The sequence below is a fragment of the Spea bombifrons genome, chromosome 7, assembly GCF_027358695.1.
Source record: "Spea bombifrons isolate aSpeBom1 chromosome 7, aSpeBom1.2.pri, whole genome shotgun sequence".
Lineage (NCBI taxonomy): Eukaryota > Metazoa > Chordata > Amphibia > Anura > Pelobatidae > Spea > Spea bombifrons.
The window spans coordinates 26,119,088-26,135,676 of NC_071093.1; the positions used below are offsets into that span (position 1 = coordinate 26,119,088).

General features: G+C 44.7%; 1 protein-coding gene across 1 annotated transcript in view; it reads right to left on the reverse strand.

The window, feature by feature from the left end:
* Positions 1 to 16,589, reverse strand: part of RNF216 (ring finger protein 216) — a 76,042-nt gene that overhangs the window by 20,339 nt on the left and 39,114 nt on the right. Inside the window, exons 8-11 of the mRNA XM_053470675.1 lie at positions 15,819 to 15,933; positions 10,584 to 10,723; positions 1,404 to 1,454; positions 860 to 997 (exon numbers count right to left, since the gene is read on the reverse strand). Of these exons, the coding sequence (XP_053326650.1) occupies positions 860 to 997; positions 1,404 to 1,454; positions 10,584 to 10,723; positions 15,819 to 15,933 (444 nt within the window). The remainder of the gene's footprint in view (positions 1 to 859; positions 998 to 1,403; positions 1,455 to 10,583; positions 10,724 to 15,818; positions 15,934 to 16,589) is intronic.

The window sequence follows — 16,589 nt, forward strand, 5'->3', positions numbered from 1 at the left end:
CAGAAGAGAGGTTTGGAACAGCACTATAAATGAAGTGTCATTCTTTAGTTACAGTACAATACACAATAATTAACGATACAACATTATAGAAAAGTAATGTGTAAACAAGAAACACAGGCATATAACAAGTTATGTATCATGGCTGAACATGATTAGCAAATGTATTTGAATTAACAATCAAATCCTTTACAAGAAGACTCAATAATACCACTGTGTTGCGGCTACTACTCACTGGGTTAGGGTCCTGGAAAAGGAAATGACAACCAAGTCTACTTTTAGCAAAGAAATCAATGTAATAAATGATATATCTATTTATATATATCGTAATTGTTTTAGTTCACACTATATGTGTACTGTTATTACATTAAATAGCATGCAATAAAATTACACAATACCTATATGAATTTCCACTTCATATTGGCTACTTATGGGGCAATGTTATAAATACTGCATTTACAAAAATATGCTAGTAGTTTAAAATGATTTCCATTGCAATTATATAGTTTAGAGTATGACTTAATTTCTTAAGAATTGTAATACAATACCATATTATGTTTGTTTTTTAATATTTTAGATTTAATCATAATTCACCCACCCTAAAACTGCCCAACCTGTGCAAATTTTTGATTACACACTGATGAGAATGAATGTCTGCCATAAAGTAACATGTGTGATGGAGCATTTATTGAAGCCCCAATATATGGCCTTAAATAATGTTAATATTGAGAGCCTTATATTAAGCATGTGTACAATAACAAACTATGTCATTTATGCCTAAGGGCACTTTCTTAGTGATTCCAAAATTCCAAAGCAAAGGAAACCACATTTAATTTCCCTTTTCAGATGCATAAACACTCACCCGTCCAAAGCCAAAAGCAGCCTCTTGCGCATATTTAATGAGGCACTCCTTGCAGAAAAGGTGCCCATCAGCACACTGTGTCAGCTCTTCAAAGGCAAATGATCCATAACAACACCGACATTCTATCATCTGACCATCCTGTAGGACAGACAAATATTGTACTGGGAGCATAAAAAACACATCTTCAAGTTTCCAATGCCAACACCCTTCTAATTACATGCCAAAAATCATGTATTGAGGCATTTCAGCGACACCATTGAAGTTTAGGAGGCGACTGTTGATCTCCTCCTTAACTCCTTTAAAACTCTGATGAACTGTGTTGCTGTAATGCCAGGCATGTCATTGGTCGTTAAGGGGTTAAACAAAGCAACTGGAAATGACCTGTCCTTGTGTCTTTATTATGGCTGTAGAAGAGAATATATAAAGCCCTATGAAGCTAAAGCTACATGCTCAGGAACAGAGCAAATATTATAAAAGCTGTTTTGAGCTAGTGAGTAGTTAACAACATAGGCAGTTATCTGTACAATTACATAAAAAAACCCACCTGCTCATACTGCGCCTCATTCACTTGTAGGGCAAGAAGAAAATCTTCATGCTGAAATGAAATGAGATTGTTTTTAATGTTATTAGCATCCCATCACAATATAATATTCAGTCAATTGGTTATCAAGGTCTTTAGAACTTTATTGAAGGTTTTCCAGACATCGTAGGAATTATGTAAACTTGGTAAAGTAATACAGTGCGAGCAGGATATTACAGTGCAGCAGAGAGATCTAGATAGACTGGGGACTGGGCACACACATGGCAAATGAAATTCAATGTAAATAAATGTAAAGCTATGCACTTCGGGGTAGGAAATGCACAAGGAACCTACACCCTAAACGGTAGTGAAATAGGAGTAATGACAAATGAGAAGGATTTTGGAATTGTTATAGACAACAAACTAGGCAACAATGTGCAATGTCAGTCTGCGGTTGCTAAGGCCAGTAAGGTATTGTCGTGCATAAAAAGGGGCATCAATTCGCGGGATAAAAACATAATTTTGCTTCTGTATAAATCAATGGTAAGGCTGCACCTTGAATATGCTGTGCAATTTTGGGCACCTATTCTAAAGAAGGATATCATAGCATTAGAAAGGGTGCAGAGGCGGGCTACAAAATTACCGTATTTGCTCGATTATAAGACGACCCTGATTATAAGACGACCCCCCAAAATCTGAATATTAACTTAGGAAAAAAAGAAAAAGCCTGAATATAAGACGACCCTAAAGGAAAAAAGTTTTACCAGTAAATGTTAATTCATGTAAACTATTTTTTTTAATAAAAGCTATGATTGAGAAAAATATTTTTTTTTTGTTTTTATTTCTTGTATTTTCCAACCTGTCCCCCAGTTACGCACATCTGCCCCCAGGCTTGCCACACCAATATGGCACTGTGGCCCATGATATGCCTTTTAACCCTCTATATGCCACTGTGCCCCATGGTATGCCTTTTGACCCCCTATGTGCCACTCTGCCTCCAGAAATGCCTTATACCCCTATATCCCATTCTGGCATTTAGGGGGTTAAAATGCATATTATGGGGCAGAGTGGCATATAGGGAGGTATAAGGCATTCCAGGAGGCAGAGTGGCATTAAGGGAGTTAAAAGGCATTATATAGAGCACTCTGCCTCCAGAAATGCCTTATACCCCTATATGCCACTCTGGCATTTAGGGGGTTAAAAGGCATATTATGGGGCAGAGTGGCATATAGGGAGGTATAAGGCATTTCAGGAGGCAGAGTGCACTATTAAATGCCCCCTTAACGCCACTCTGCCTCCTGAAATGCCTTATACCTCCCTATATGCCACTCTGCCCCATAATATGCCTTTTAACCCCCTAAGTGCCAGAGTGGCATATAGGGGTGTAAGGCATTCCAGAAATGCCCTGCCCTGCCCTACACACACACACACACACACACACTTACTTACCGGTGCTTCCAATTTCCTGCTGTATTGCCAGGGCAGCGGGTTGACGTCTCATTCCGCGGCAGCCGGAAGGAGGTGGAGTTGGCAGCGGGGGTTTGTATGCGTCCGTCGCAAATACCTTCCCCGGCTGTCAGAGATCAGGAACTCTGGAACTCTGATCTCTGACAGTCGGGGAAGGTATTTGCGACGGACGCATACAAACCCCCGCTGCCAACTTCACCTCCGGAAGCACCGGTAAGTGTGTGTGTGGGGTGGGGGCGACGACAGGAGGATCCAGGTCCCCTGCAGCGGTGCGGGGGATCTGGATCTTAGTCTCCTAATCAGACCTCTATTTGAGGTCTGATTAGAAGACGACCCCGATTATAAGACGAGGGGTATTTTTCAGAGCATTTGCTCTGAAAAAAACCTCGTCTTATAAATCGAGCAAATACGGTAATAAAAGGAATGGAGCACTATAGGTATGAAGAAAGGTTAACAGATTTAAATCTGTTTAGTTTAGAAAAACGGAGCCTCAGAGGGGATATGATAGCATTATATTAATATATTCAGGGCCAATACAAACCATTGTGTGGAAATCTGTTCATAAACAGGACTATGCATAGGACACGCGGTCATGCGTTTAGACTGGAAGAAAGGAGATTTAGTCTAAAGCAGATGAAAGGGTTTTTTACAGTAAGGACAATACGTTTTATCGGAGTCCGTACAGACGTTTAAACAGCAACTGGATGGATACTGGAAAAACATAATATTCGGGGATATAATCTTTAATTATGGGGAAACAGCTTATTGATCCAAGGAGAAATCTGACTGCCATTTTGGAGTCAAGAAGGAATTTTTTCCCTGGTTAGTGACAACACGGGTTTTTTTGCGTTCTTTTGGATCAACAGCAACAAATTTTAAGGCAAGACAGGAGGCTTCCTATTTTGCATAGTCTTCCTTTACTCTCATAGTAGCAGCAAAGAAAGAGTTAACAACATAAGTGGAATAACCAATAGAAAAACATTACATAGGAGCTATATAAACCCCTAAGCCCTCCTCCTCATCCTCTTTCTTTGCTGCTCACCGTAGCTGCAGGTAAGTCCTCTTCCTTTTGTCACTTATTACGCATACTTTGTTTACTGATTATTTACTATATTATTTATATATTTTCCGTTATTGGTACTAGTGTTTTTCCTAGTTTTGTTTTGTCTCGCGTTTCCGGGCTCTGTGATCCCGTTTCTGACGGGGGGGTTTGTCCCTCCTTTTCTCCCGGTCTCCGGGTCTCCCTCAGTCTTCCCGGGTCTCCCGGTGTTAGCTTTCTCCTCCACGGTGTTTCCCTTACTTTCCCGTACCCTTTCTACCTCCGCCGCTTTTCGCGGCTTATTCCCTCTTCCCTTCGGTTCTCACTAACCTTCTTACCTTTCCGCTATCCTTCCCCTGAAGTTTTCTTTCGTTCTCCCGCGGTTCGCGGGCTTTTCTGTTAGTGTCTGGCGGTTTCCGCCGCCATTTTGGTTTGGCGGCGAGGTCTCGCATCGCGAGATTTAGCCGTCATATTGCAACTCCCGGCTCTCACGTGCGGTAGCCACGTTGCTACTCCCGGCGTTTTCGGCTTGCGGCCGATTCCTCGGTATTGTGACCGGCCCTCACTGGGTATTGGTGAGTTCCGGCCGCCATTTCTGTTAGTTTTATTTATTTGTGCGGTGTTTTTATTTTCGGGGACATTTTCAGGTTCTTTTAGCTCTCTTTCTTGGCTGAGCTTCGTTTATTGTTATTCCGTCAGGCGTTTGCTATTGGTTTTATTTATTTTACAGGTATTCTTTTGCATCATAAGCCCTGGTCTGTGTTTTTTCTCTATTTGGGGGTATTATATCGGCTATTCAGATCCCAGGATGAGCACCTGTGGATAATATCATATTCAGATTATATATATATACATATATTCAGTGCCATTTGATTATATTTTGCCTGCCCCTTATACTTCCCTCTCTTTTTCTCTACAGACAATATGTCTCAGGAAAACATGCCCTCTCAAGATGCCTTTATGGCCTGGCTGGAATACAGAATTCTCTACCTCGGTAGAGTCCTTCTTTTCTAAATTGTCCGCCAACCTACCTAACCAAGGGCAACCTCCTGTCCCGTCCGGCCCTCCTCATATTCCGTCAGAGTCAGAATCTGATAAATCGGAAGGGGAGGCTTCCGGCTCTAAACATCCCTGGAAGGGCAGCAGTGTATCTGCGGGCAAGGGCAAGGCACCAGCTAAACGCCCAAAAACCTCCGGCACTCCTAATGATCCGCTATCCATAGTGGATGAATGGCGCGCAGATTCCTCTAATGGGTCTGATATATCTGTTAATCTGGCCTCGTCCAGAGATGTTGACTCCGGGTTCGTCCGTGAGTATTTGGTGGATGAGCCCCACCTTGCCGATCCCCCTCAATCCCATTCCGCCTCCACCTCTACTGACCTCCCGGTCCTGGATCCTACTGGGTCTTCTATGTTTGATCCCACTACCATGCGCCACCCTAGGGCCACTGAGTGGGCTCCTCCCGAGCATATCGCTCTGTACCTCCATAAATGGCTCAGGAAGTCACTTCCCAAGGAGGTTCGTAACAAATTGCGAGCCGAACGACCCCGGCCATGCATCCCAGATAAAGTGGCTCTTACTCCGGAGTTCGACCACTATGTGGTCGCTCTGTTGTCAGTACATAAGAAGGACCCGAGACGAGGTTTGGAGCAAGGCCTTAAGTCGGCTCAGGATAAGGTCCTAGATCTGGTAGGGCCCGTTACCCAGATTTTATCCCTGGCGGACAGGGCATTCTTACATAATACCCCTCTAGACCCTAAGGTTATACGTGATTGGGCCCTTAGGGTAGTTTGTCTCCTGGGGAACGCCAACGTCTCCATTGCTACGGAGCGCCGTAAGACAGCGTTACTGCGCATGGACCCCCGCCTGGCGGAGTTGGGCAATAAAGACTTAGGGGCGGCCGCTAACGGCTTGGTTTTTGGAGACGCATTTGTGAAAGAACTTAATCGTCATGTGTCACTTACGACGTCCTGGAACAAAGCGAAGCTGTCCATGAAAAAGGTTTTCCAACCGAATCTTCGTTTTTCTGGGAGGGCTGGACGACCGCGGGGCCGGGCCGCCAGCCGTGCTTCATCCCAAGGCCCCAGGATTTACCCTCAACCGCAGGCCTCCTACAGACCACCATACCGCCAAGGATCCGGCATCCCACGCGGAGGTTACAGAGGCAGAGGAGCTCAGGGGTTCCCCAGAGGACGTTCCGGTTTTGGTAAGTCCGACTGTTTCTTATCCTTCTTTCCCCCTGCGGGTTGGGGGCCGTATATCCCGTTTTTTTCCACAACTGGGAGTGGATTTCGTCCGACCCTTGGATCCTCCAAACTGTCCGGGGTTTCCAGATAGATTTTGTCTCAACCCCCTTTCAGGTGCGCAGACCTCGTCCTGCTTTCCGATCCGCAGCCAATCAGGCGCTTATAGAGCAGGAGCTCCGGGCCCTTCGCGACAAAGGGGCCATTCAACGAGCCCCCGGTCCCATAGGTTTCCTCAGCTCCGTGTTTCTGGTGCGCAAACGCACCGGCGACTTTCGCCCGGTGATAAATCTGCGGTCCCTCAATGCCTTCGTAGTGTATCGCCACTTCAAGATGGAGGGCATTCATCTCCTCAGAGACCTTATGTCGGAGGGCGATTGGTTCACCAGGTTGGACCTTACAGACGCTTATCTTTCCGTTCCTATTCACGTAGATCACAGACGTTTTCTCCAATTCCGCTGGGGCAGACAGATTTGGCAGTTCAAGGCCCTTCCATTCGGCCTCAGTTCAGCCCCATGGTGCTTTACCAAGCGCCTGAAGCCGGTCATGGCTTTCTTCAGGTCCAGGGGTGTCCGGTGCATAGTATATCTGGACGACATCCTGTTGTTTTCGGGTTGCCGAGAGACTCTTCTCGCGCAGACGGATTTCGTCGTTCGGACCCTTCACGAACTCGGTTTTATAGTGAACACTCAGAAGTCGGAGCTTCTCCCGAGTCAACTTATTCTTTTTCTGGGCTTCGAGATAGACTCGCAAGCGGCTATGCTTCGCCTTCCAAGGACCAAAATAGTCGCCATTCGGAGGGAGATTCGGGCTCTCCTCTGCCGAGATTTTTGCTCCCTTCGTCTCCTGGCTCGGGTGGTAGGACTGCTCTCGTCCTCCATTCAGGCGATCTTTCCTGCCCCTCTCCATTATCGGGCGCTTCAGCGTCTCAAGGCCCACCACTTGCGGAAGGTACCTTCTTACGACCAGGTGATCCAGCTTACGCAGGAGGTACGCCACGAACTTCTCTGGTGGCTTCGCCACATGGAGGCGTGGAACGGTCGGGCGATTTTCGGTTCTCAACCGGACTTCGTGCTAGAGTCCGATGCCAGTCTGCTGGGTTGGGGCGCCGCCTCCGACTCCGCCACGACCGGAGGTCGTTGGTCTCCGGAGGTCGTTGGTCTCCGCTCGCTCCATATCAACTGTCTGGAGCTGATTGCGGGTTCTTTCGCGATCCGGAGCCTGGCCAAGGACCGCTCAGACTGCTGTCTCCTTCTGCGGATGGACAACTTCTCGGCGGTCCGCTATATCAATCGCTTGGGAGGCACACGCTCCAAGCGCCTCACGGAAGTTACGAAGGACATCTTCGAGTTTTGCCTCGCTCGCAATATCACCCTTCAGGCAGAATATCTCCCGGGCGTCGAGAATCTTCTGGCAGATTGGTTCTCCAGACATTGGCAGGATGCGAGCGACTGGAGGCTCCATGTTCAGGTCTTCCAGGATCTCCAACGTCGGAGGGGCCCGTTTCATCTGGACTTGTTTGCGTCCAGGACGAATCGTCAGACGAAAGACTTCTACAGTTGGCTTCCGGACGCCTTCATGCAGGTTTGGCCGCCCTGGGGTGCGTACGCGTTCCCTCCTTTCGCCCTCATTTCGAGAGTCATCCACCACTTACGACGCAGCGGTGGCTCTCTGGTCCTGGTGACCCCTCTCTGGCATGTGCAGCCGTGGTTCCCAGCTCTGTTACAACTGTCGGTGCGGGACCCTCTGGCGCTTCCGTCTTTCCCTTCTCTCCTGTCGGGCTCGGACGGCCAACTTCATCCTCTCGTCCTGGAAGGTCGTCTTCTCCTGGTAGCGTGGACGATCTCGGGGGACCCAGTGCGGCTCAGGCCTATCGTCAGCAGCTCAGTCCTTGCTGCGCGAATCTTGGGCTCCGGGTACCCGAAAGTTGTACCAGGCAGCTTGGCGAAGTTGGGCTGCTTGGTGTGTGGGACGGCAAGTGGATCCCCATTCAGCCCCTTTAGATTTTGTGCTTAATTTTCTGGCGGAGATGTTTTCAATCGGGAAAATCTTACCGCACCATTAATGTTTTCCGGTCTGCCATTTCAGGCGGTCATGTGGGCATCTCGGGTGAGCCGGTGGGTAAGGCTCCTCTGGTCTGCCGCTTACTCCGCGGCATTCGCTTATCTCAGCCTCCGGCACCTCGCTATTCTTCTCTCTGGGATGTGGCGCTCGATTTCCTGCGTTCCTGGCCGGACAACGAATCCCTCTCTCTACGTCAGTTGTCGGCGAAACTTACCTTTCTGTTATGTCTCCTTTCTTTTCGCAGGGTTTCAGACGTCAAGGCCCTCGATACCCACGCCATTTCTTTTTCCCCGGAGGGTCTGGTGTTCCAGATCCACAGGAGGACTAAGACTTTTTCCTCGTCTGTCTCCTATCCTTATTTCCGTGATGATCCTAAGATCTGTGTGGCCAGATGTGTTCAGTCGTATTTGTCGCGTTCGGCTATGGTACGTCCCCCCTCTGCGTCCCAGCTTCTCATTTCTTATGTTAAGCCGTTTAAGGCCGTTTCCTCCCCTACTTTAGCCCGTTGGATTCGGTGGCTCCTGTCTTTGGCGGGGGAGGATGCTGGTTTTGGGGCACATTCGGTTCGGGGGGCCGCTGCCTCTTGCGCCCTTCGGTCGGGGGCGGCGGTGGATGACATCCTCAAGGCGGCGGATTGGTCCCGGGCTTCCACCTTCCGGGAATTTTACTTTCGCCCGGTGTCTTCCGCGGCGGTGGCTTTGGTTGCAGGCGTTAAAAATGCAAATTAGGAAGCCTCTAGTCTTGCCTTAAAATTGGAAATTATTCTAGCCTAGGTGCACGAATAATTATAATTTTAATAAAGACAGGAGGCGAGTATTTTCCCTCCCGTTTTTGGGTAAGTGGTTTGGGTTTTTTCTCTGCCTGGCTTTCTATGATTGTGTATCCTTATCTTGTCATTCTATTTCGGCTATGATAGTCCGTATTGGCGTTATGTGATGTTTGTTATATGTGAAAGGAATCTGGTCCTGTTATGTGTTTTCTCTTTCTTTCAGCGTGAACTCACTGCGGCGTGTTGACGCTTAGACTACCCGTGTTTGGGGTCTGTTGGCTCCGTTTGGAATGACGTCGACGTTTCCGGAGGATTTGGATCCCGGTTTCCAGTTTCAGTTTGAGGTTCACGTCAGTTGATCGGACTTTCTGCGGGTTGGAGGACGTTTCTCCAGTCCGGTTCTCAGCGACGAAAGAGGATGAGGAGGAGGGCTTAGGGGTTTATATAGCTCCTATGTAATGTTTTTCTATTGGTTATTCCACTTATGTTGTTAACTCTTTCTTTGCTGCTACTGTGAGAGTAAAGGAAGACTATGCAAAATAGGAAGCCTCCTGTCTTTATTAAAATTATAATTATTCGTGCACCTAGGCTAGAATAATTTCCAATTAACAGATATAGGAAAGGCTGAACTTGATGGACGCATGTCTTTTTTCAGCCTATATAACTATGTAACTATATACAACCTGCTGTGTGCAAATGTCAATATGTGAAAAAAGCCACTCAAATTAATTTTGTTATAATAGTGTAATAATTGATTACTGTATTTATCGGCTTATAACACACACTCATTTTAACAAGGAAATTTAACACACTCAGAGAGACACACACACTCAGAGAGACACACACACTCAGAGAGACACACATTAATTTTATATATTGCCAATCCAGACTACCTACCTTTTGGGAGATCTGGTATGGGTCCTCTTTATCTTCCAGCGTTTTACTTTTTGTGCTGATGCTGGCGCCGGAGTGACGTCATCACTCCGGCTCCGGGCATCCGAGAGGGCGTGCGAGAGAGCTGTGCAGGGGAAGATTGTGTAGCTCTAAGATTTATCGCCGTATAACACACAGGTAGGGTTTCAGCTTCATATTTTAGTTTAAAAAGTGTGTGTAATACTCCGATAAATACGGTAGTTAAATCTGTACAAAAGGTGCAATAAAGGTAACCATTCAGCTAAACCTTTCCCTTCTGGCAGTCCAAGCCCTCTAGCACGCTACAGCACTAATGAGATAAAGGTGCTCCACTGGTTTAGATTTTGAACCCAGTCAAGGCAATGCAGTGGTAGCCTGTGCACGATCGAGCACTGAGACTCAAAATGCTTGCCTGCAAGGACATATTCCATGTCCAAGTTTAGTAAGATATTTCAGCCACACAGGTTGACAGGATTATAAAATCAAGCACACCGTCATGTAATGTCAATAGACACTAGTAGCAGTTAATTGATTTTACCAGAAAAGCACTAAATCTGACAGCATAGTGTAATCTGAAGAAAAGAACCCAGGGACCAAGAAAGTTTATGTAACTCAACGTAATTTTCTATGCTGGCTCAATATAGGTTATCACCTTCGACTCTATATTCACAGCTATATCTATTTTCTATAATTACAGCGATTCACCAACCTCTGCCATTTCCTTCATCTTCTGTTCATAGAAGTCCAGCTCCTCTCGTACAGCAGGGAGCAGAGACCTCCTGTCATAGGACCTCCAATGCCTCCGCTTGTTCTCCAGAAAAAACATTCGTTTCTCAATTGTCACATTTCCTTAACATCGAAAAGGAAGATATAGATAAAATTAAAATCCCACTATGGCACATGCTAGTACATGAATATCTCTCAATGTTTTCAAACATCACACACACACCTCCCTCTCAGCTTTAGATTGTCCCACATTTTATAGGAGACAGAATGATCTTCACTACTTTTCTATACAAAGATGGCCAAGATATTGATAGCCCTATTGTTAATGAGATGCAGACAGTAGGTAAAGCTACAGTGATTTGCACATAAGTGGTTTATCACATGTATAATATTCATAGGTGCAAATATACAGGGCTGGATTAAGAGGATCATGGGCCTGGTACTGAGGATTTTGGTGGCCTTTTTATGGAAATAAATAAAATAGACAGAATCTTAACTCCTCGGCATCCATGTGTACTGGATAAAGATGACATCAGTGCTCGGCAGATAATATAGGATAGAATCTTATCAGTACACTAAAAAAAAGTAATCATGCACGAGACGCCTGAAGTCACAATTCAGTGCTACTAATCATTTCTAATAAAATATGCAGATTTAAATAGAGTAAATAACAAAAATACTTTTCCTCTCACTGATTTCTGGGCCTAGAAAGTTTTGTCCTCTGAAGCGACTACAAATTCAGGAGGGCGTTTTATCTCTGGATAAGTAAAAATTAAATAGTTCAACTTATTCCTACAGTAAGTAAAGTGTCAGGAAACACACACGCCAGGACAGGCTCTGCCACACCGACACCCAAACACACGCCAGGACAGGGTCTGTCACGCCGACACCCCAAACATACACATGCCAGGACAGGCTCTGCCACGCCACCACCCAAACACACACGCCAGGACAGGCTCTGCCATGCCGCCACACACGCCAGGACAGGCTCTGCCACGCCGCCACCCACACACACACACGCCAGGACAGGCTCTGCCACGCCACCACCCAAACACACACAAGCCAGGACAGGCTGTGCCACGCAAACACCCAAACATACACACGTCAGGACAGGCTCTGCCTCTTCGATCACTCCCACGGAGTGATTCTGTAGGCTGAAAATGCGATTGCCGTCAAACCAGGAATTGTGTTTTCAGCTGCCACAGACACGTCCAGGGAAGGGGGTTGCGTGTTGATTACCTGACACAACATCCCCTGCTGCCTAATCGCTCCATGAGAGCGATGGTGCGACGTTAACCCCTTCAATTTTAAGGGGTTAATACCCGTTTTGTACGGGGCTCTGCTGCTGTGGTTTACCTGGAAACCCAGACAGACCAGCAACAGCAAAAACGAGTCCCCCACAAGCCCTTTGATCACTCCGACAGGAGTGATCAAAAAGACTCCTCTCACCAGACGCCGGTCTACCGCCTGTGTCCCAGCTGCCAGAGTTCGCTTCAGAGAAAGGGGAGAGGGTTCTTCGGTCTGCACATGAGTGTGGAGACCAGCCCTAACCCTCCCCTGCTGCCTGATTGCTGTATGACAGCGACAGTGCAGCATTAACCCCTTCAATGCCACAATTGTGTATGACACATTTGTGGCATTGCAGGGGTTAACATCTGTCTCCACAAGCTTGTGTTGACTAAATATCAGTCAATGCTGTGCTCCAATGGAACATGAGCATTGAAAGAGTTAAAAAAAATAAATAAATAAAAAATAATAATAAAAAATAAAAAAACAGCACTGACCTGAAAGTCCAGGGTGCTTCCAGGTCAAATGCTGTGAGTTTAGTAAGTGGGCTGATGATGATCAGATCACTCCTTACCAACTGTTAATTTTAAAAAAATCATGGCTCCTAACTTTTTTAGCTGGTGCCTAGATTCACAAATTTGTCAAGCCCTGGGCTAAGCTACAAAAAAAAACAAAAAAAAAAACACAGCCAGCACTATGTGTATTTATGCCCTCAGCCTGCCCCTCCATTCAGCATTGATTTATGAGATGAAATGGCCCCAGCTGTCTCCTTTGTGTATTGATGCCACCAGCCCCTACGTATATTGTATGTGTATTTATACCCCAAGCCACCACCCCCTAGAATAGACTTATGTGATGCCCCAGTCAGGTCCCTGCACGATTCGGCCGAATTGAATCACGCAGCTTCGGCGTTCAAACAGCCCCCAGGGAAATCTCGTTTCCCAGTGGGTCAGTACGGCCCTGACTGGGCCTATTTTCAGCTCCTATGTTAATCCGGCCCTGCAAATATACACAACCTTTTTCAGACATACGTACAGAGGATGAGAACTCAAGAATCGAGTGGAACAGGATCCAATCATAATGCAAGGGATGATGATTGGACGTTCACCATAAGACCCATGCAACGGGATGAAAATTCTTACACTCACTTATTTCCTGTGAGCTCTGCATAAACTATCTCCCTGTAAGCTTTTTGTCACATAACTGTATACACACCAAGTAAATGAAATTTTAACCCTTAAAGGACCGGGCTCTTTTTATTTTTTGTACCCTTTGTGACACAAGGCTGTTTTAACACTTTTGCAATGCTTGTGTTTAGCAGTAATCTCCCCCTCTCCTATTTAGTGTACCCACACAAGTTATGTATGGTTTTTTTTCAGGACAATAAAGGCTTTCTTCAGATACCATTTTTAATCATTTCATCTAACTTTCTTTTAAAAATAAAATATGAAAAACTGAACACACAAAATACCTTTGCTCAATTTTATTCATAAAGTCTTTTACTCATCTACAAACGCTAACAAAAATAACTGCTAAATAGATTCTACTGTTTGTCCTGAGTTTATAAATACCCAATATTTTTATGGTAATGCAACTTACCATATATTTTTTAAAACTAGACACCCCAAGGTATTTAAAATGATGTTATTTTAACCCATTCCATGTACTAATTCTACCACCACCCTTTGTCAATCTTTGTGGTAGTAAATTTGTGTGTTTATCACATGTTCTTCAGGCGTGAATTTACAGCTCCTGGTATATGTCATAAAACATAGTACAGTGATACCACCTATCCAGGGGTTTGTCGGGTTGTTTGTTAGGTAAAATGCCACATTTGGGAGGTGTGCATTTTTTTACTTGGAATATATGGTCCTTCTGCTACCATGTCCTATTTGGGACATCTTTGAAGCCAGTTAGTTCAATTTACCTCATCAAATCACATATTTTGGAGAACAACACACCACAGGGTATTTCAAATGACACTATTTTAACCCTTTCAGTGCACTAATTTTACCACCATCCTTTGTCAAAATACATGGCGGTATTTTTTTCTGCTTTTTTGTCCCACACATTGTAATTCAGGTGAATTTACAGCTCCTGGTATAGGTCACTGTCAAACAACACCCCAATACGTGTTCAGCAACATCTCTTAACTACAGTGATATCACCCATGAATGGGTTTATCTGGGGTATTTGAAATGCTAGTATTTTTGCATATATATAGTGCTAATTTTAGAACTGGATAGTTCCCCTGATGGTGACACCACTGCATCATTTTTAAATGTTACCACATTTTTAGAATTTTTAAGCAGTTTTTCTATTTTTTTTTTTATTATTATTATATATTTTCCTGATCACATTGTGATTAGAAAGCTGGGCTTAATTGATTTGCACTGCTGAATGCAGCCAGAGTTCTCAGGAGGGTTTGGTGTATGTGTGTCTGGGGGTCGGTGTGGCAGAGCCTGTCCTGGTGTGTGTGTGTCAATGTGGCAGAGCCTGCCCTGATGTGTGTGTTTGGTGTCCTTACTTACTCCAGGAATAAATAGAACAATTTAATCTTTACTTATCCAGAGATAAAACTCCCTCCTGAATTTGTCACTTCAGAGGACAAAACTTTCTTGACCCAGAAGTCAGTGAGAGGAAAAGTAAAGGTTTTGTTTTATTTACTCTATTTCAATCTGCATATTTTATTAAAACGGATTAGTGGATTTTTGAGTACTGATTTTATTTATTCCCATAAAATGGCCATCAAAATCCTCATGCACACTGGAGGCAGGGCCGGATTAAGAGCATCACGCTCTTAAACCGGCCCTGCCTCCAGTGTGCATCAGCCATCTTAAATCCAGCTTGTACCCACAGTGAGCTCCAGCCTTGTGCAGTTTTACCATATACAGAGTTAGATTACTACTAGCACAACTAATAGGTCAACAATATATTCAGATACGTTTTGCATGGTGTGACAGATTGACAAGTAATAGTTTTCCCCATCATCCATCTTGCAAAAACATACTTGCCACAATGGGAACCACCACTTCTTTCCTAAAGTGATAGGTTGACATAATGGTGAAATTAAATCTCTCTATCCGTCGCCAAAACGATGCTCTTTGAGCAAGGACCAGTGCTGTCCTCTGTACTGGGCAAAACTGGGCCCAAACTCCCACCTGTACTGCTCCAATATTCCCAAGTAAAGGGTTCATTCAAGGGGCCCAGTGGGTTATGTAACACACATTAGGTGACTCAGCATAACAAATGGACAGAGTGTGAGCTATGCTTAAAATAGAAGAGGGAAAACTGCAGGAGGGAGACAGATGATGAGCATATGTATAGGTATGTGTAAATGTTTATGATGTTCAAGTGAATGTGTGCATGTTCATGTATTGTGCTCCCATGATGCAGTGTCAGTGTATGATGTCAAGAGTGTCATAGTTGAGCCTAGGGATAAGGGGTGACTAGGAGAGGGAAAGAAAGGATGAGGTAGCGTCTGTATGTGTAAATGTATGGCAAGTGTGTGGTTGTGTTTTAGAGCAACTAAAACACCAAATATGTAGAGTGAGGGAATTAAATTTGCTGCTCCCCTTCCAGCTGCACAGGACACGGCAGAGACCTGGGTACACTTGCAGGCTGCCACTGATACAAGAGGCACCACTTTAGGAGAGAAACAACAAGCATGCAAGTTGAAAGGAATATTGCTAAACGTTATGGCATTTATTTTCGTAAGCTTCATTTTCACATAATAAAAATATTTTTATTAAATCAAATGTAGAGGAAAGAATCATGAGTAGGTGAAAAATCACAATGGATCCCACTACAGATCATTTTGGAACATAGCAACACCACTTTCACACGTTCTCAATGGTTTCTTTCATGGCAGTTACGCAAGATTGTTACAGAATTCTTAAAAACTTCATTTTGTATAATAGTGTAATCATACCTTGGTCAAATTTAAAATCTATATAGGAGAACTGGTTCATCTCTTTCCTTTTTTTCCGTTTCCCACTTGCATCAGGAGACATCTCCTGCCATTTTTTAATTCCATCTGAAAAGGCCTGAAAATGAAGATTCAGTTTATTTGTTGACTTCATGGATATACAAAAACACAACCAAATGGTAAGGGCTTCTTACCTGCTTGCTGTAAGTTAGCAGAGTCGACAGTCCTGGTGCAGCTCCAAATGGATTTCCCTTCAGTCTGTCAGACGCATAAAAGAAACGAGCAGATATAGGGCGCGATGTCAAGAACAGAAGTCATCAAGCATATGCGTCCCACCAAAATTAACTATTGGTTCACAAGGACTTCATAAAAATGAGAACTACGTCTCACAGGTTTTGTCTGTACTGCACTTCATCATAGTCATTGTGAGTCCAGTGCAGACTAAATGTGTGAGACGTTTTTTTTTTGTTTATTAAGGACACACACACTTGGTGATTTATGTTCCTGATGTAGCACCCTATATCTGCTTGTTTCTTTTATGCATCTTCATGGATATACAGTTTGTGTGTCTGTACATACCATGAGCCTCAAAATCAAACAGTAACAAGGTTGAGAATGATATGAATGGTGTACAGAACCCAAGATGCACTCCAAAATTATAACAATGGTGAACTGTCAATTAAAATGTATTACTTTATCATAATACTTACTCAAGACAGCACACAAATATTTAAGGGCTGCACATTGAGAAATGACAGATTGCCCCTGGTGCGC